Source organism: Macrotis lagotis, chromosome 7 (assembly GCF_037893015.1).
Source record: "Macrotis lagotis isolate mMagLag1 chromosome 7, bilby.v1.9.chrom.fasta, whole genome shotgun sequence".
Classification (NCBI taxonomy): domain Eukaryota; kingdom Metazoa; phylum Chordata; class Mammalia; order Peramelemorphia; family Peramelidae; genus Macrotis; species Macrotis lagotis.
Window position 1 is genome coordinate 201982635 of NC_133664.1, and position 21711 is coordinate 202004345.

At 37.3% G+C, this 21711-nt stretch overlaps 1 protein-coding gene across 1 annotated transcript in view; it reads left to right on the top strand.

The window, feature by feature from the left end:
• The window catches only part of GUCY2C (guanylate cyclase 2C), a 112124-nt gene that overhangs the window by 46851 nt on the left and 43562 nt on the right, over window positions 1-21711 (top strand). Inside the window, exons 11-15 of the mRNA XM_074194537.1 lie at window positions 6117-6198; window positions 10593-10698; window positions 16692-16754; window positions 17223-17294; window positions 20131-20235. Coding sequence (XP_074050638.1) covers window positions 6117-6198; window positions 10593-10698; window positions 16692-16754; window positions 17223-17294; window positions 20131-20235 — 428 coding nt within the window. The remainder of the gene's footprint in view (window positions 1-6116; window positions 6199-10592; window positions 10699-16691; window positions 16755-17222; window positions 17295-20130; window positions 20236-21711) is intronic.

The window sequence follows — 21711 nt, forward strand, 5'->3', positions numbered from 1 at the left end:
GCTCCACCAACAGTGTAATAGTGTCCCAGATTTCCCACATCCCTTCCAACAATGATCATTATCCTTCCTGGTCATACTGGCCAATCTGAGAGGTGTGAGGTGGTACCACAGAGAAGCTTTAATTTGCATTTCTCTAATAATTAATGATTTAGAGCATTTTTTCATATGGCTATAGATTACTTTGATCTCCTCATCTGTAAATTGCCTTTGCATATCCTTTGACCATTTGTCAATTGGGGAGTGGCTTTTTGTTTTAAAAATATGACTCAGTTCTCTGTATATTTTAGAAATGAGTACTTTGTCAGAATCATTAGTTGTAAAGATTGTTTCCCAATTTACTACATTTCTTTTGATCTTGGTTACATTGGTTTTATCTGTGCAAAACCTTTTTAATTTAATGTAATTGAAATCATCTAATTGGATTTTGGTGATGTTCTCCAACTCTTCCTTAGTCATAAACTGTTCCCCTTTCCATAGATCTGACAGGTAGACTAGTCCTTGATCTTCTAATTTGCTTATAGTATTGTTTTTTATGTCTATGTCCTGTAACCATTTGGATCTTATCTTTGTAAAGGGTGTGAGGTGTTGGTCTAATCTAAGTTTCTTCCATACTAACTTCCAATTTTCCCAGCAATTTTTATCAAAGAGGGAGTTTTTATCCCAATGGCCAGACTCTTTGGGTTTATCAAACAGCTGATTACTATAATCATCTCCTGCTTTTACACCTAGTCTATTCCACTGGTCCACCACTCTATTTCTTAGCCAAAACCAAACAGTTTTGATGACTGATGCTTTATAATATAATTTTAGATTGGGTAGGGCTAAGCCACCTTCTTTTGCACTTTTTTTCATGAAGCTCCTGGCAATTCTTGACTTTTTATTTCTCCATATGAATTTACTTACAATTTTTTCTAACTTGTTAAAGTAATTTTTTGGAATTTTGATTGGTAGGGCACTAAACAGATAGTTTAGTTTTGGTAGAATTGTCATTTTTATTATATTAGCTCTACCTATCCATGAGCAGTTGATATTTGCCCAGTTATTTAAATCTAATTTAATTTGTGTGAGTAGTGTTTTATAATTGTTTTCAAAAAGATTGTGAGTCTGTCTTGGCAAATAGACTCCCAAATATTTTATATTGTCTGAGGTTACTTTGAATGGGATTTCTCTTTCTAGCTCTTCCTGCTGTTTCTTGCTAGACATATATAGAAAAGTTGAGGATTTCTGAGGGTTTATTTTATAACCTGCAACTTTGCTAAAATTGCTAATTGTTTCCAGTAGTTTTTTTAGATGATTTCTTGGGATTCTCTGGGTAGACCATCATGTCATCTTCAAAGAGTGAGAGTTTTGTCTCTTCCTTCCCAATTCTAATTCGTTTAATTTCTTTTTCTTCTCTAATTGCTGCTGCTAACATTTCTAATACAATATTAAATAGTAGTGGTGATAATGGGCATCCTTGTTTCACCCCTGATCTTATTGGGCATGGCTCTAGCCTCTCCCCATTGAATATAACGCTTGTTGATGGTTTCAGATAGATACTGCTAATTATTTTAAGGAACAGTCCATTTATTCCTACACTCTCTGGTGTTTTTAATAGGAATGGATGCTGTATTTTGTCAAAAGCTTTTTCAGCATCTATTGATATGATCATATGATTCCTGATAGGTTTGTTGTTAATATAATTGAGTATACTAACAGTTTTCCTAATATTGAACCAACCCTGCATTCCTGGAATAAGTCCTACTTGATCATAATGTATTATCCTAGTGATGACTTGTTGTAATCGTTTGCTAAGATTTTATTTAAGATTTTTGCATCTATATTCATCAGGGAGATAGGTCTATAATTTTCTTTCTCTGTTTTAACTCTTCCTGGTTTAGGTAACAGTACCATATTGGTTTCATAGAAAGAGTTAGGCAGAGTTCCATCTTTCCCTATTTTTCCAAAGAGTTTATATAGGATTGGAACCAATTGTTCCTTAAACGTTTTGGTAGAATTCACTTGTGAATCCATCAGGAGATTTTTTTTTAGGGAGTTCAGTAATGGTTTGCTGAATTTCTTTTTCTGAGATTGGGTTGTTTAGGTATTTAATCTCTTTTTCATTTAACCTGGGCAACTTATATTTTTGTAAATATTCATCCATTTCACTTAGATTATCAAATTTATTGGCATAGAGTTGGGCAAAATAATTCTGAATTATTACTTTAATTTCCTCCTCACTGGTGGTGAGTTCACCTTTTTCATTTATGATACTAGCAATTTGGTTTTCTTCTTTCTTTTTTTTAAATCAAATTGACCAGAGGTTTATCAATTTTATTGGTTTTTTCATAATACCAACTTTTGGTTTTATTTATGAATTCAATAATTTTTTTGCTTTCTATTTTATTAATTTCTCCTTTAATTTTTAGAATTTCTAATTTGGTACTTAATTGGGGATTTTTGATTTGTTCTTTCTCTAATTTTTTTAGTTGCATGTTTAGTTCATTGATTTCCTCTTTCTCCAATTTATTCATGTAAGCATTTAGAGCTATAATATATCCCCTGAGAGTCACTTTGAATGAATCCCATAGAGATTTACCCCATTCAATGCCCTCCCTCCTCCCGTCTCTTTCCTGTTCCCCTTTTGAGGGTGGTAGTGGTTTTTTTTTAGATCCTTCTGTCTAAGTCATAGAAAATTCTGAGTGTCTGTCCCTTCTAGTTCTGTACATTCTGTCGAATAGAGTCAAAATTCCTGAGAGTTATTAGAGTCTTTCTCCCAAGTGGGGTTAAAGCCAGTTGTCCAATGGGATGTCCATTGGATAGTAGTCTCATAGATAGGTCATGAATGTCCATCATTTCTGGCTAGGTGTATTCTCTCTGTTAGAGTTACATTTCTCAAGGTTTATGAGAATCTTTTTTTTTTTTTACCCCCATGCTGGGGTTTAGCCAATTTCAACTTACTGGATTGCATTTTTTTTTTCTTTTACTGCTACCCCCCCCCCCCTTTTTTTTTTTACCTTTTCATGTGTCTCTTGAACCTCCTGTTTGATGTCCAAATTTTCTGTTTAGTTCTGGTCTTTTCATCAGAAATTTTTGGAATTCTTCCATTTCGTTAAATGTCCATCTTTTTCCCTGGAAGAGAAGGCTCAGCTTTGCAGGAAAGTAGATTCTTGGCTGCATTCCAAGCTCCCGTGCTCTTCGAAATATCTCGTTCCAGGCCCTTCGATCCCTTAAAGTTGATTCAGCCAGGTCCTGCGTGATCCTTACTGTGGCTCCTTGATATTTAAATTATTTCTTTCTGACTGCTTGCAGGATTTTCTCTTTTAATCTGATAGTTCTTCAGTTTGGCCACAACATTCCTTGGTGTTTTCATTTTAGGATCTTTTTCTGGTGGGGACCGATGTACTCTTTCAATAACTACTTTGCCCTCCAATTCCATGATATCAGGGCAGTTTTCCATCACTAGATCCTGTAATAATTAAGTCCAGGCTTTTTTTCTCTTCAACGTTTTCAGGAAGTCCTATAATTTTCAGGTTGCCCCTCTTCGATCTATTCTCGAGGTCAGTGGTTTTGTTGATGAGGTATTTTACATTTGCTTCTATTTTTTCTATTTTTTGATTTTGTTTAACTGACTCTTGCTGTCTCATGGAGTCATTAGTTTCTGTAGACTCCATTCTTTTTTGGGGGGAGGAGTTTTCTTCATTAACCTTTTGCAACTCCTTTTCCAGTTGCTCAATTCTACTTTTGAAAGAGCTTTCCATTTGACCAATTGAGGTTTTGAGAGAATTAATTTCTTTTTGCATTTGCTCGTTTGAGGATCTGAGAGAATTCTTCTCATTTTGTAATTGTCCAATTGATGATCTGAGAGATTTATTCTCCTTTTGTGTTTGTCCAATTGTTCTTTCTAAGGTATTAATTGTCTCCCCCAAATTTTTAAGCTCCTTCCTTATTTCTTCAAGGAAGTCTTTCTGTGCTGGAGACCAGATTGTATTCTCCTCAGAGGTTCCAAGTCTCTCTGGGTTGGGGTCTTTCCCTTCCAGGAATTTTTCTATGGATCCACCTTTCAGCTGACCCTTCTTCATTATGCTAAGACCTTGATTTGGGTGAGGGGCTGGTTCACCTGGGCTTGGGATCACCAAAGGCATTACTGAGTGCAGTTTCTCTGGCTGGCCAGTAGGGGGTGCTGGTTGCCCTCTCTGGAGTGTCTGTGACCTTGGTTGGGAGGCCTTTTCCCTTTGCCCAAAGGCAGGAGTTGGAACTATTGAATTCTTTTGCCTTCAATCAATGGTGGGCTTTACCCTGGCCTGAACTCATTCCTCAGCTGGGCAGGTTCTTTTGCTCACACACCTGGGCCTGAGGCAGAAGTAATGTGCCTTTGTTTGAGGAGTAGCCTCTGTGCAATGGAGATGTGCCCTCAGAGTTTCTCAGAGGCCAGAAGCCTAGGGATGGTGTCTGCCGTTCTCCTGCACCAGAATACTACCCCCAGCCTGGTCCTGGAGCTCCAGGGGGACAGAACCAACACCAGCACCTCTGCTTCCCCGAGGACCCAAGCCCCTTTCGTCTAGCCCCACCGCTGATCCAGCAGGTCCTGCTCTGGGGCCCTCAGACTCCTGGTTCCAATTCAGCTGTTAATCCGGCTGATCCAGGGCAGATCCTCCCTCTGAGCCCAGACTCACCTGCCCATATTTGTCCAAGGCTGCTGCGGGAGACAAATCCTGAGGTAGCTGTTCTTCTGGCTTTTCTTTCTGGGTTTTCTGGATCGTATTTCTTTTAAGAGGTTTGTTTCATGTGATAGATGGGGAAGAGATCAGGAGACTTTAGAACTGTGACTGTCTTCTCTCCACCATCTTGTCCGGAAGTCTGTCATGTGCAATTTCAAAAAATCATGTCATCAGTGTTTTCATCTAAGTTATTCATGAAAAATATAAGCAGCACAGGACCAAGGACAGATCGATGAAACACTTAATTAGAGACTTTCCAGAATCATCCTATCCTAATAATTATAAATCTTTAGAATTTTCAGTTCTGAATCTTTGTAACCATGTTGTAATCTAGCCCAGCAAACCATAAAACCCATATCCTGTGTGCCTGAACCAGATTAGAATGTAATTGGGAAATGTTTAACAAATTAATAAAAGTACAATATAAAGTAGATAATGTTAATTTATAGTATTAATCAATATGTATCCTGTAGGGCTCTGCTTTAATTCAAGTTTGTCATCACTGATCTAACCCATCTATCTTTATTCTTTGTGTAGCATGACTTCTAGTCCTCTCACTTGATTGCAGGTAGTCAATGTATTTGAGAAAACAAAGAAAAAATTATTTTTCTAAGCTGATCAATTTCACTATTTTTTCAAGGATCAGTCTCATAGTTTTATATCTTCCTCTTCTAACATTGCTTAGAGATAGTGGTTTCTATGTATTAGGACAGTTAGGTGGCCCAATGGATACAGGGTCTTGAATCAGGAAGCACTGAGTTCAAATTTAGCCTTTGACATTTACTAGTTGTACAACACCAGGCAAGTCACTTAACCTCTGTTTGCCTTAGTTTCCTCATCTGTAAAAAGGGATAATAGTACTTAACTCCTAGGGTTGCTATCAGGATCAAATGAGATAATATTTTAATGTCACGTGGTTCTACATGCCCTGATTTAGTAACATTCAACAAAATTTTTGAGAAGTGAGAAGAGATACATACTACTGAGATGGCTGCATCATCCTTTCCCTCTCTTTCTCTTCAACAGCTACCACATCAAATGCAGTAGTCTGATACAATTTCTTCTAAGGGTTAGAAAAAGATCACATGTAGAAGCCAAAGAAGATAAATCAAAATTCAGAAAAAATGTTGGAGAAAAAGTTAGACTCATGCTTCCCCTCTAAGTAGCCTTTGACAACTGTGATTTTTTTAAATAAATGCTTTTTAAAAATAACATATCAGATTATTTGGTGTCAAGGGAAGGGGGAAGGGAAAGGAAGGAGGGAGAAAAATGTGGAACTCAAAATCTTACCCAAAAAAATGAATGCTTGTATGTAATTGGAATAATAAACAAATTTAAATTAAAAAACAAATGCTTTTAAAAGCTTCTTCTCAATGATATTTAGTAATGTTTTATTCTTCGTCTCTTCTATCACAGACCCTGAAATCCTGCTGATTGCTGTCTTTGCCCTCACAGGAACAGTTATATTGATACTGCTTATTGCTCTACTGGTGTTCAGGTACCACCTCTCCTATTAGGGGGCAGGACAAACACATATATACATACACAAATATATACCATACATACCACATACACATATACACACTCATACAAAAAAACACATATCTCTATTATTCAGAATTATCTTAATCCATACTTCCACATGAGACAGCATGCTGTAGTGGATGGAGTACTAGACTGGCAGTAAGGAAGATATGAATTCATAAAATCTAGTAATTATATCTAAACAAGGAAGGTATCTCAGAAATCATCTTAATTGATCAACTTAATTATTTAAACAAGGGGTTTGCCCTTACTTTTTAGATGAAGAAACTGGAACCTAGGAAGGTTTAGCAAATTATTCTAGTTTGTATAGGTAATAAATATTAGAGACAGGATTTAAATTCACTTTGATGCCTCCCAAATCTCTTCTCTGATATTTACTAATTGTAGGACCTTGGGTAAGTCTCAACCTCTCTGAGTCTCAGGTTCCTTATTTGTAAAATGAATGTAATAATATCTTTAGTATCAACTTTTCAGAGCCTTTATATGATTCATATGAACTAATATATGTATATAAATTTTTTTATAAACCTTAAAGCACTATAGAAATGGGATCAATATTGTTCCTAATTATACTTGATATTAATTAATTCCTAATATAGTCAGCAAATTCAACAGACATTTATCTATTAAATCTGTTTCTTTATTCCTTTGGAGGGGATGTCTGGACCAACTTATAATTTTTATCAGTATAAGAGTCTACTAATGTGAAAATTCTATACTTGAGTAGAATACATATCCTCACCAAGCCTCAACTTGTGCTGGTATCACAGACTGAGATTTCTTTATCACAAAGAGCTAGAGATAAATAACTTTTTCCTACCAAAACAGATGGATATCTTCTCTGCAACTTAGAAACTCAAAAAATTGACTGAGGCAGAGAGGTTATTTATACCTCTTTTTATTTGTGTTTTTGTATTCTTTCTGAGTTACCAACAATTTTGATTCCTCAAATGCTGTGGTGTTCCACAGAAGCAAGACCCCCCCCCCCCCAAGTAACTATGCCAGAAAGTAAAGATGTGGGCATAACCCTGACATGGAGGCAAATGGAACCATCATCCTCACTGCCATGGTGATTATGTGAGGCACCAAGACCAAGAAACAGTGTGCTTTCAACTCTCCATCGGTCACACCTCACTCTTACTTAAGAATCAGGCCCATTTCTGTTATTCCTTTCCAAATCATACATTTCTTGGATAATATTTTTTATTCTACTTCTTATATTCAAGAAGTATGTATTATATCAATACCATTTGTGTTATATGTATTAGTAAAATGTCACAGCCAACATTTACCTTTGTACAATAAAAATTCACAATTTTGATTCTTCAAGTCCTGTGGTATTCCATGATTCATGACCAAATAGCATCACCAAGAGGGTGTTTTTTTTAACCAGATCTATAATTTCTTTATCACAAGGAGCTAGGAGTGAGCAATTTCCTCCCACTAAAGCAGATAGGCACCTTCTCTTCAACTTAGAGACTCAAGGAATTGACTGAGGCAGAGAGGTTGGGCCTTGCTCAGGGCCACCCTTGCAGTGGGTGACAGAGGCAGGACTGAAACCCATTTCCTCCTGAGTCCATGGGCGGCTCTCTCTCCATGAAGTCATGCTAGCTTTCTGGGAGGATATGGATGTTTAAGAGATCATTTTTGAGTCAGAATTAGCTTGAGATCATTGAAAGCTCTGTGCTCAAATGGACTCCAGTTCTCTCCCCCTTAATTCTGGAGCCATCATACTATCTCCTGCAGGATATATTCACATGTGTTCATGTATATTATATGTATACATACATGTACTTGGATGTATATGTGTATTATGTGCATGTTTTCACATAGTTATTCCTTCCACATCACAGGAATTAGGAGTGTGGAATTCCTGCAATCTGGAAAATCTGCTTAAAATTTTTTTCCATTCACACCAGAGAAGTCTGAATTATTATGATATTAAAAGATAAAATATGTTATTATAGAATGTTATTCATATATTTTATGTATTTCTGAGTTTCTAAACTTTTTCTGTGTCATCTGCTGACTTTCACATGCCATCTGCAGCTTCTTCAAAAATCCCCCCAAATTCCCATTTAATTTCTTATACCACCCTACAGATATATTAAGTCTTGAATGTGGAAGGGATAACTTTATCTGTATGTGTATACATGTGTGCATGTATGATTTTAAAATTAATTCTGACTCAATAGAAAAATGATTTGAAGATTGGTTATCCATGTGTGGTCTATGAATATTTTTCTTTTAACCAGACTATTTTTTAAACAAAAATATCTGTGTTTTGGTATAGGCCTGTGACTAAGGCCAATTTCTTGGCTAGTTTAATATTAGAACAAAAATAAGACATTCATAGATCATTCAACAGTTAACAAAAGAAGATTTACTTAGCTGTAGATAGCAAGAGGAGAAAGATATAAAAACTGACCTTATTTTTATGAGGAGAGGGATAAGGATATTGCTCCTATCACAACCCCTTTCTGCAGTTTTGCCTAGACTATAGTTTCAGTCATATTCAATTCTTTGTGACCCATTTTGGGATTTTCTCTGCAAAGACACTGGAGTGATTTGCCATTTCCTTCTCCAGCTCATTTTACAGATGAAGAAACTAAAGCAGGCAGAGTTAAGTGACTTGTCTAGGGTCACACAGCTAGTAAGTGTCTGAAGTCAGATTTGAACAGGAAAATGTGTTGTAGACTGTAGTCTATTTTGTGTGTATTATATATTCTTTAATCAATCAATCGATCAATCAATAGTCTCTAACGTGAGGATCCCACTCAACTAATTTGTTATTTAGAGGTTAATATAGGGAAGTGGATGGGAACACAATGGAGAATGTTGTTCTTAGCTAGTCCACCAATGGACAAGGGAAAATTCAATGTTTGGGAGGATCTTTTGTTTATGGGTGGTGAGAACCTTGAGGAAGGAATCTAGTCTAGAATAAGATTGTTAACATTTTCTATTAACATTTATAACATGGTGACTCAAACAACAGAAACTCTCTAAGGCAAAGACAAATCTCAAAAAAGTAGATGACTGTAGGGAGATAACAGCATTTGCCTATAGTCATAAGTATCAGAGATGAAGATTATTGTCAAGCAAAAGAGTTTCTAGAGGGGAGGTTTATTCCCTCTGGTTCCTATTGAAGTGTTATAGGTTAAGAAAAGAAGCTATTCGTGGGGTACTATTTGTCAACATTAAAGTCATTTGGCATTGCTGTGTTAGAAGTTGGAGTGCCCTTAATCACCACTGAGGTGAGCAAGTATGCATTCACTAGGGCCCCAGACATCTGACTAAATCCTCAACTATGCAACATTTCACAGATTCTCAAAATGTGCAAGCTGGAGAAGGTTGCAGAAACTATCTAGCCAAATTCATTTTACAAATGAAGGAAATGAAGACCCCATCAGTCTGTGACTGATTTATCCAAGTTCAGGATATTTAATATGGGTCCAGGTTTTCTGACTACAAGTTCAGTGTTCTTTCCACCATGCTAGGCTCCCCTGTAGAACAATAAGAAATGTTAGTACTCCTACTGAAAGAGCTCAGGTTTTCTGCATGGAAGATAAGTGATTAAGAAGGAATTTGAGAGGCTATATGAAATAGTTGTAAGAAAAATACTGTTTTAATACAAATTGTATGTATCTATACTAATTGGTTCATCTGTTCTTGGACAACTTTAAAATTAAAATTTATCTTGAAAGCTTTCATTTCATGACCTTTCTCTTTTACATTTTGGTAGAAAGGGCACTGGATTTGAGAGTCAGGAGATTAAGATTTTAATCCCATCTCTTTCTCCAGGTCACTAAATGAGTGTGAAAGGGAAAAAATAAACAAACTAAACTGAACAAAAATTTATACTTTCTAAGCTTCAGTTTCCTCATCTGTAAAATAGGGAGGAGGTTGAATAAGATATCCATTACCACTCTACAGCAGAGATGTGGGGTAAAGGGACAGTATGTGAGGCAGAGCTGAGCCTCACCTCTGATTGCAAAGGTTGAATGCATACACTTGGCTCATATGCACTCAAACCTCTCAAAAAGAGGTGAGGTTCAGCTCTGTCTTACCTGACACTCCCTCACTACACAATTCTGTTCTACAGGTCTATTATTCTATCAAAAGAAGCAAAAGGGGATCCTCTGGGTTAACAATGGTCATTAAGGGTCAACAAAAAGCTTTGCTGTAGGACCCTCGGGACACATTTTAGAGAAAATAGAGTTAAACCTATTTCATCAATTAATAAGAATACTAGAGAAAGCCAATGTGTTTCAAATTTCTTTGAATACTTTCAAAATGTATAATGTGGTTGCTGAAAGTCACCAATTGACCAGTTCTATTTATGTAAAGGAAAAATAGAAGGAATAATGAACTTCGTCAGAAAAAGTGGTCCCATATTCCACCAGAAGAGATCTTACTTCTGGACACTAATGAAACCAGCCATATAAGCCTGAAGGTAAGGCCAAAACCCCTCCCAATTCCACCCCCCCCTTTTTTTGAAGAACATCAAGAATGTATAAATTTTTTGTGTGTATATATTAACTTTCCTCTCCCTATCTATCACCATAGAATTTTTTTGATGTTTGCCTCCAATCCTTCAGGGCCTTACTCTCTGCTTTTCTGGATGATAATTAATTATTTTGATTAAGTCATTGATACTGGTGCTATATGAGTAGATACAGCTTTGTATGTTTTGTTTATCAGGTAACAGATTTGCATTTTAATATAACTTTCTATAGGTTCTGAGGTAAGAATTTAATGCATGCAGTACTGATAAAAGTTTCATTTGGTTTTGGTTTTTTAGGGCAATAGGTTTAAATGACTTGTCCAAGGTCACAGAACCAGTAAGTGTTTGAGGCTGGATTTAGGTTCAGGTCCTCCTCACTCCAGGGCCAGTGCTTTATCCACTAAATTACCTACCTTCCCCCTCTGGTTAATAGTCAACTGTAGAAAAAAAAATGTTTGTAGGACACACAATAAGTTTCATCTGTTATTAACATTTTCTACAGTACCTTTTTAAGATTAGACAATTGATAAAACAATAATGCAAGCACTTCTTTTTAGCATTTGCCTATTTTCATAGTATAACTGCTCATATTAAAAGTTTGGTTAGGGGCAGCTAGGTGGCGTAGTGGATAGAGCACTGGCCCTAGAGTCAGGAGTACCTGGGTTCAAATTCGGTCTCAGATACTTAATAATTACCTAGCTGTGTGGCCTTGGGCAAGCCACTTAACCCCGTTTGCCTTGCAAAAACCTAAAAAAAAAAGTTTGGTTAGTATGAATTGACTCTAGTACTTCCTTGGATCATTCTTTATAGAAAATCAGTACAGGACATCGCAGTCATATTGGGCCATTTGTTTTTCTTTTCTCTCTCCCCCCCTCCCCCCAAGTTCACATAGCTGAGTAAGTATAAAGGGTCTGAGGTCATATTTGAACTCAGGCTCTCCTGACTCCAGAGTCTGCTCCTACTTTTTTTTTTTTTTTTTTTTTTTTTTTTTTTTTTTTTTTTTTTAGGATTTTGCAAGGCAAACAGGGTTAAGTGGCTTGCCCAAGGCCACACAGCTAGGTAATTATTAAGTGTCTGAGGCCAGATTGAACTCAGGTATTCCTGACTCCAGGGCCAGTGCTCTATCCACTGCGCCACCTAGCTGCCCCCCTTTTTTTTTAGTTTTTTTTTCTTTTTTAATTGATTAGTTTAATATTAAGCTATTTTAAATGATTACTGATCAAAACATGAATGCATGTATCATACCAAATAATAATTTTGGGTAGTCATTTGTTAAAATGGCATTTTAAACAATTACCTCATTTTTAATATAGAGAGAAATCAAAAACTTCTGGCTTTTCACATTAAATTGCATATGAAATGTTGTCATTTTTATCTTTCTAATATCTCTTCTAGCTATTTTCTTCTTTCTGTCCCATTGTCACCACCCAAGTACATCTGTCTGGATGACTGAAACAGCTTCCCCCCCACCCCATGATTTCTTTTTTTTATTCTCATTTTGTACAAATGTTTTTTTTTACATTAATAAAATATTCTTGTTTACAAGTAAACAAAATACCCCTCCGCCCCCATGAATATAGATAGGCTTGTTTGGGCGAAAAAAAATAAAGGGGAGAGGGAAAAAATTAAAATAAAAAAATAATAATAGTAATAATTGTAGGTATGGCCAGGTGGCGCAATGGACGAAGCAACAGCCCTGGAGCCACAAGCACCCGAGTCCACATCCAGCCTCGTAAACCCAACAATCACCCAGCCGTGTGACATGCAAGTCATCCGATCCCCACTGCCCTGCAAAAACCAAAAAAAAAAAGAAAAAGAAAAAAAGACCCAAAATAAAATAAAATAGTACTAATAGCTGGGTGGCAGACAGAGCATTGGCCCTTGAGCCAGGAGCACCTGGGTCCAAATCCAGCCCCAGACACCCAAAGATCACCGCGCTATGTGGCCCCAGGCAGGCCATCCAGCCCTACTTGCCCTGCACCCTCCCCCAAATAATCATAACAAAAAATGTGCTTGAGTCTTTGTTCCAACACCACCAACTCTGTCATGGGTGGATCTCATTATTTATGATAAATCCATCACAAAAGTTATTTCCATATTTTTCCACCCTTGCCATTGCTGATTGCAACTCCCTCCTTTCTTATTTCTCTACTACCATGTACTCTATTTTCTCTCTCCTTTCACTATGACTTTGCTGTAGGGTAGCTGAGTGGCACAGCTAACAGATCCCTGGTCCCAGGGCCAAGAAGCCCTGAGCCCCCATACCACCCCTTAGGCCCAGAATCCACCTGGCCCTGTGGTCCTGGGCAGGCCATCCAATCCCAGGCCCTTGCAAGAAGTAAGAAAGAAAATGTGTTATATCTGGCCACTCTCCCCCCATGGTCCATCCTCTCCTCCTTTATACATATCCCCACCCCTTCCCCCTGCTCCCCCCTCCTTCTTACTCCAGATGTCTATACCCTATTGAGTATTTTTGCTGTTTCCTCTCCTAGCCATCTCTGATGAGAGCAAAGTTTCCCTCATTCCCCCTTGCCTCCCCCTTCCATATCATTGCAATAGCTCATTGTAATAAAAAAAAATCTTATGTGAAATATCTTGGACTATTCCCCCTCTCCTTTTTCTTTCTCCCATTCCATTTCCCTTTTTTTCTATTGACTCCATTTTTACACCATATTTTATCTTCAAATTCAGCTTTCTCCTGTGCTTCAACTATAAAAGCTCTCTCTACCTTCTCTATTAACTGAGAAAGTTCATATGAGTATTATCAGTGTCATTTTTCTATGCAGGAATACATGCAGTTCATCCTCATTAAGTCCCTCATATTTCTCCCCTCTCCTCCAATCTCCATGCTTCACCTGAGTCCTGTATCTGAAGATCAAACCTTCTGTTTAGCTCTGGCCATTCCAAAAGGAACCTTTGAAATTCCCCTGGTTCATTGAAAGTCCATCTTTTTCCCTGGAAGAGGACATTCAGCCTTGCTGGGTAGTTCATTCTTGGCTGCATTCTAAGCTCTCTTGCCTTCCAGTATATTGTATTCCAAGCCCTACGAGCTTCCAATGTAGTTGCTGCTAAGTCCTGTGTGATCCTGACTGCAGCTCCACGATATTTGAACTGTGTCCTTCTGGCTGCTTGTAATATTTTCTCTTTGACTTGGGAGTTCTGGAACTTGGGTATAATATTCCTAGGGGTTGGTTTTTTGGGATCTCTTTCTCTGGGGGATTGGTGGATTCTCTCCATTTCTATTTTGCCCTCTGCTTCTAGAATATCAGGGCAATTTTCCTGTAGTAATTCTTTGAAAATGATGTCAAGGCTCTTTTCCTGATCATGACTTCCAGGTATTCCAATAATTTTTAAATTATCTTTCCTAAGTCTGTTTTCCATATCAGTTGTTTTTTCAATGAGATATTTCACATTTTCTTCTAATTTTTCATTTTTTTGGTTTTGAAGTACTGATTCCTGATTTCTGTTAAATTCATCAATCTCCCTGAATTCTATTCTTTCTCTGAAGGATTTGTTCTCCTCAGAGAGTTTTCTTATCTCTTTTTCCATCTGGCCACTTTTGCTTTTTAAAGCATTCTTCTCCTCAATAACTTTTTGAACTGTTCTATCCATTTGACCTAAGCTGGTTTTTAGCATGCTATTGTCTTCAGCATTTTTTTGGATTTCCTTGACTAAGCTGCTGACTTCATTTTCATGTTTTTCCTGCATCTCTCTCCTTTCTTTTCCCAGTTTTTCTTCCAACTCCCTCATTTGATTTTCAAAGTCTTTTTTGAGCTCTATCATACCCTGAGCCCAATTTCTGTTTTTTTTTGGAGTCTTTAGATGCAGGAGCTTGTTCTTCCTCATCTTCAGACTGAGTATTTTGGTCCTTCTTGGTCTCATTTGCAAAATATTTCTCAATAGTCTTCTTTTTTGTTTCTCTGCTTGCTCATTTTCCCAGCCTGGGCCTGGTTTGGGGTGTTTCTTGAGCTTTTGGGACACTCCCACAAGGGTCTCAGTGTGTGAGGTTCTGTCCTCCCTCCTGGTCTGTGAATGACCATAAGCACCTCCCTCTGCCAAGGGGTTAGGTGGGGGGGCCCTGCTGTTCTATGGGGGGGCCTAGACTGCGATCAGGATCTGAATGTGGTCAGAGCCCCAGAGTCCTGTTTCAGGGTCAGAGGACAGAGCTAGGCAGTCTCTCTTCACTCCCCTCCCTCAGCTCAATGGGCTCATGACCTGGGGGCTCCTGCTTACCTGCTCCGCCTGCTTCTGTTTCCTGGATCAGGGCTGGGGAAAGATGATGCTGCTTGCTGTGTGCCCTGAGGGCTGGGCTCCACATGTTCTCTCTGGCAGAGGTCCCCCGCTGTTCCCCCACTTTGTGCCTGGTGCTCCTTGGGGTGCAGCTCAGGAGATTCCCCTGCTGCTGTGAGCTGAGACCCCTAGAGCCCTGCGGTTGCCTCCGGGAGGCTGAGGTTCTTTGGCTCTGGTGGGCCACCCCTCTGGCGGCCGCCTCTCCGACCCCGGGGAGCAGAGCCTTTCTGCTCTTTTCCAGGTTACCTTGAGTAGGAGAACTGCCTCACTGAGTCCCTTTGTGGGTTCTGTCTCTCGAAAGTTTAGTTAGAGTCCTTAGCTGATGAATTTTATCAGAGAGCTCCTAAGACTCGATCCCTTCTTGTCGCCATCTTGACTCTTTTTTAGTTTTTTGCCAGGCAATGGAGTTAAGTGGCTTGCCCAAGGCCACATGGCTAGGTAATTATTAAGTGTCTGAGACCGGATTTGAACCCAGGTACTTCTGACTACCGGGCCAGTGCTTTATCCACTGTGCCACCTAGCTGCCCTCTTTTTGCTTTTCTTAAAAAAAACAAACAAACCCCTAAGGCCTCCAAAAATCATGTCTTCCAGCAGGACCTAACCTGCTCAGTAATGACCACTGTTGCCTGATCAATGCTCTCTGATAGCCAAGATGTGTCAATACTACATGTTCAATATTGTCCAACTTCATTTTCCTTATGTTGCCCTCCAGCTGCTTAAGTTTCTCACTTCCAGTTCCACCCAAGTATGCCCTACTCTCATCAGTGTCTCTTGTTCCAAAAAAATGTCTCTTCTTCTCTCACCTCTACCTCAAAACTGGCTAATCTCAACTAAGTATTAAGAAGAAAATGAATTGATGCACATTGAGACCCAAATGAATGAGCCTGTCCCCTTAATTTTCCCAGAGATGTTGGTATTTTTAACAGCAGGAACCAATGTGCTAATAGTAGAAGTATTCCAAAAAGAGTAGTTTAAATAAGGTATAAGAAATTTTAGGGGAAACCAGGTGATGAAGAAGTGAATCTGGTCTCAGACACTTACTGGTTGAGTGACCCTGAGCAAGTCATCCTCCATTTGCTCATTTGCAAAATGAGCTGGAGAAGAAAATGGCAAACCACTTCAGTATCTTTGCCAAGAAAACTCCAAATTGGGTCATGAAGATTCAGACATGACAAGAGAAATTTTGGAGTGGGATGTGGGTATAAATCTTACAAAGACCCTTAAATCATACCTTGTAGTCTATTGGTGTCAAATTCAAATAAAATGATCCAGCAAACTAAAATCATCCCCATAGGGGCATATTAACTTAGAAAACCACATATTAGCATTATGCTTTTAATTTAATTTATTTTGCTAAATATTTCACAATCACATTTTAATATGTTTCCCATCTCACTAACAAAATATTTTGCTAAACACTGTTGATACAAAAATAGGAAAAAATGAACACTACCACCACCACCAACAAAAAGTACTATTACTCTTAAGAGTTCACAGTCTAATGGAAAGGACCTCAGTAGGTATCTACTAGTCATCTAGTCTCTTCTACATGAGAAAAGAATCCCTGTAATTCATTTAATCCATTTAGATGAGTTGTTGGCATCTGTATGATGTTATGCCTCTGTAATAAATGACCTTTTCCTCTGCACCAGATTGATGACGACAAGAGACGAGATACCATTACAAAACTGCGTCAGGGAAAATATGATAAAAAGGTAGATGAACCTCATCCTTCTTTCTGTTCTCTGACCTTTTGTTAAAGAATTTCTGTGACTTTAAATGATGGACAAAAAGGTATTTCATAACTTACCTAAAACTCAATGCTGAACCTTTAGATCAGCAGTCTAGAGCTGGACATTCCTGAAAAAACTCCAGTGGGTTCTTCTCAGGGGTGGTTGAGGATGGGAAAGGTGAGAACTCTGTTACCTGAGTTACAGAGCCATCACCTGGTCATTTGAAAGAGACAGAGACAGTGAGAGAGACAGAGCAGAGAGACAGAGATGGGAAGACACACAGAGAGAGATACCCAGAGAGACACACAGAGACAGAGAGAGAGACAGAGAGAGACACAAAGAGAAAGAGAGACACACAGAGAGACACGGAGAAAGGCAGACAGACAGATGGACAGAGGAACAGAGAGACAGAGAGAGACCTCCTGATTGTAACTGTTCTTTTCTTGACAGGTAGTGATCCTTAAAGATCTCAAGCACAGTGATGGTAATTTCACTGAGAGGCAGAAGATAGAACTGAATAAGGTATGAACTGAATAGTCCCTTCTGAAAACCAAATTCTGGGTTTCCCATCATTTTTGTCAAGAGCAACTCCATTTATTTCCTTAAAGTCCTCCATTTAATTCCTTAAAGTCTTAAGGTTAAGATGGGGAGTGGTCAAGGATCACTGTCAACAACACTTTTCTCACTTGGAATTCCTCATAAATTCCTAGCAGGTGTAGAGGGGAGTGGGAAGTATAAAGGGGTAGCTAAAACAAATTCCTTAATTTACAGACAAATTGAGCATTCAAGATATTATACTGGATCTCAGACTACCTAATTGGGGGTTAACCTGATCCAGATGTTTTATGTGATATTTGAAAGTGTAGCATGGTGGAATAGGGAAAAAAATGAGCTCAGAACTGGATTGGAAACCCAAGCCTGCTCCTTGCTACCTGTGTTTTTTAGAATCATTGAATCTCAGATATTATTTAATTCTGACTCAAAATCTTAACCCCTGTATTAAAAGAACCTCAACAAACTTCAGAGATCTCACAGCCTACTCTGTCAATCTCTTCCTCTTTTGGATATCTCTAATGGAAAGAATTCTTTCCCTCCTAGCAACCAGAAATCTGTCTTCTTGTGACTTTCTCTCATTGCTTCTAGCTCTGAACTCTAGAGCCAAGCAAAACAAATCTAATTCCTCTTAAATATTTGAAGTCATATCATGTCTTCCCTATTAGTCTTCTCTTCTATGGGCCAAACAATCCCATTTTCTTTAACTTATTCTCACATGGCATTATTCTGTGTCTTTTTCCCTTCCCCTGATAAGTCACCCTTCTCTGAATATACGTTAGCTTCAGTTTAGAAATCTTTTTTAAAAATAGAGTCCTTGCAGTCAAGATTAGAAAGAAAGCAGAAAGCTGGGGGAAATTTTTTTTTTTACAGCAAATTTCTCTGTTAAAGGTCTTCTTTCTTAAATATATATATAGAAATGAATGAAGTTTATTCCCAAGTCATTCCCCAATTGAGAAAGTCAAAAGACATGAACAGGCAATTTTCAGATGAAGAAATTAAAGATATCTATAATCAAAAAATCTCTATATTATTACCAATTAGAGAAATGAAAATTAAAATAACTCTGAGGTACTTACTGCAGACCTATCAGATTGACTAATGACAGAAAAGAAAACTGATAAATATTGAAAAATTGGGACACTATTGCACTCTTAGGGTTGTGAACTGTTCCAATCATTCTGGAGAGCAATTTGAAATTATGCTTAAAGGCATACCACTTCTAAGTCTGTACCCCAAAGAGATCAAAGAAAAAGGAAAATAACCTAAGTAAACAAAAAAATTTATTGTGGCTTTTTTTGTGGTAACAAAGAATTGTGAATTGTAAATTGTGGTGACAAAGAATTGTCCTTCTATTGAGGAATGAATGAGCAAGTTGTAGAACATGATTGCAATGGTATGCTATTATGAGAAAGGATGAGCAGAATGATTTCAGAAAAATCTGAAAATTTATTCAAAGTGAAATGAGCAGATCCAGGAGAACACTATACACAGTTACAGAGATATTGTACATTGATCAACTGTGAATGACTTAGCTATTCTAAGTAATAAAATGATCTGAGACAATTCCAAAAGACTGATGATGAAAAATGCTACCTGCCTCCAGAGAAAGAATTGATGGATTCTGAATGTAGATGAAATAATGCAATTTTTGACTTTATTTTGTGTATGTTTTTGGGAGGAGTCTATGTTTTCTTTCACAACATGACTAATATGGAAATATGTTTTGCATGTTCACACATGTGTAACTTGTATCAAATTGCTTGCCTTCTCAGTTAGGGAGGAGGTGGAGGAGGGAGAGAATTTAGAGCTCAAAGTTTTCAAAAAGAATGTTTAAAATTGCCTTTACATGGAATTGGAAAAACAATAAAATATTTTTTAAAAAATAAAGTATGGTCCCTAGAACTTAACATAATAGTTCAGATATGGTCTGAGCATGGTAAGAGTAAGTGCAGTGAGCTTCTTAGCTACTGTTGAGCTTTTCCTTAAGGTTATGCTGGTGACTTAGATTCCTATCACTGAACTTCTAACATTTCCAACTTCACAAAGACAATCAGGACCCTTGTTCTAGATAATATCATTTATTAAGTATTATATTGATTTTCTTGATCAACATATAATTCTATTGATTAATAATGTACTTGTCTTTCACAAAAACCTCTAGTTTAAAAAATAAACTATTGTCTAGTTGTATCTCTTCTGTCCCCTTAACTGTGCAGTTGAGTTTTGTAAGAATTTATATTTGTCCCTATTTTTTCATTATCTGCAAATAGGAAGGTTAACCCTAAGATCTCTGAGGTTCCTTCTAGTTTTGAACAGATATATATATATATATATATATATATATATAATATTTAATTATATTTAATCTATTATCATGTTTAATATCAACAAACAGGGGAATTTAAGATAAATATTTTAGTTTATTAAAAGGTTTTTAAAATTCAATTTTATTTTAGTTAAAAATTCATATTCTTCCCTTCCTAACTCCCCACCCCTCACATCCATTGAGTAAGCAAGAAAAACAAAACCTATTACAAACACATATAGTCAAGCAAAACAAATTTATTCATTGGCCAAATAAAAAAAATCTCAGTCTGTACCCTAAATCTATCACTTTTCTATCTGGAGTTGGAGAGCATATTTCATAATGTGGGTCCTCAGGAATTGTGTTGATTACAGTTCTATGTTAAGACGTTAATCTTAAAAGACCTTGAAAGAATAAGCAACATTTTTATGCCAACATATTAGTTGCTGTTCTCTTGGAATTCTCTGTTTTATTAAGTATGTAAATGTGCTATCCTAGTTACTCGAGGTAGACTATTACAATCTGACCAAATTCTATGGTACGGTGAAGATTGACACCATGATCTTTGGAGTGATTGAATACTGCGAACGGGGATCCCTTCGGGTAAGGAACTAATGTTTTCAGATGCCTTCTTTATTCAACTCCAATACTTTACTATAGTTCTGAAAAAGGGAAAATGTCTATCTATTGATGGAGTCCAGAGAAAGCTGGTATAAAGGACCTTCTAAATATAGTTTATGGATTTTGGAGATTAGAGCCCTGAGCTATCATTCATCTAAACATGGAGTAATCATGCAGATTTTGAACAATCAGTCTTATTGGGTTACTTTAACAAGAAACACAAATAACCAGAAGAGGTTTACAAAAGAACAGAGAGGGGAAGTTTGTGTAGGATCCCTATTCCCACTCTTTCACTGACAATCCAGGTCTCCAGTGGGCTATAACTTCACTAAACTCTCAGGATTCTAGATGAAACTATGAGGGTCAGTGGAAAACTGACATTGAGACATTAGTACTCTAATATCATTTAATACAATAACATCAATTAGCTTTTAACCCAGATATTTATTGAGAAGTCATATCAAGAACAAATGTTACAAAGTATTTCCCACCTCCATCACTTGAGGACATACTCTCATCATCTAGGTCTCTAGGGAGAATAGATCAAAATTAAAAGTAGCAACCCTGAGTAATCAGGCCACTAAATTCACTTACAAATTGGTCATTCCTGTTGAACATGTCAGCTACTTAATTACAACTGGGCTTAGCACCCACTCCTTAAGGCTATTGTGGTGACTTGTCTTATGGTAAATGCTGACTTGAACTCTTATCACTGGACTTCCATTATTTCCAAACTCACAATATGCCCCAATACTCTTTCTCCTGAAGGCAGAGGAAAAAACATAAAGAGGTAAGGAGGCTGGTATTCAAAGGGCCACATATTAGGCCTACATTGGAAGGGCATAAGAGATCATATTCATTAATGAAAATGATCTAGGTTTTTTTTTTCCTTTTATACTTCTTTAGATTAAGTTGTAGAATTATATTTTTACATTAAAGGAGAATGGTGAAATTCTTTGTCAATATATTTAGGAACATGGGGCAGCTAGGTGGTGCAAGGGTAGCTAGGTGGCACAGTGGATAGTGCACCGGCCCTGGAGTCAGGAGTACCTGAGTTCAAATCCAGCCTCAGACACTTAATAATTACCTAGCTGTTTGGCCTTGGGCAAGCCACTTAACCCCATTGTCTTCCAAAAACATATATATATATATATATATATATATATATATATATATATATATATATATATATATACATATATACACTTTTTTTGTTTGTTTGTTTTTACTCTTGGGGAACTTTAGTCTAAGTATGGCACAAGAAACTCACCATAGAACCATCTACTTATGAAATGACAATTTTCTCTCCTTTATGGGGGGTTGCTCTCAATCCTTTCATTTTGGACAGAAATGAATAGAAACAAGACTAAGAAGTTATATTGTAAACTGCTACCTTGTAGGTCTTCCTAGTGATCAAATATAGCTTGGATTTTTTTAAACTTTTCAAGAAAATTCTAG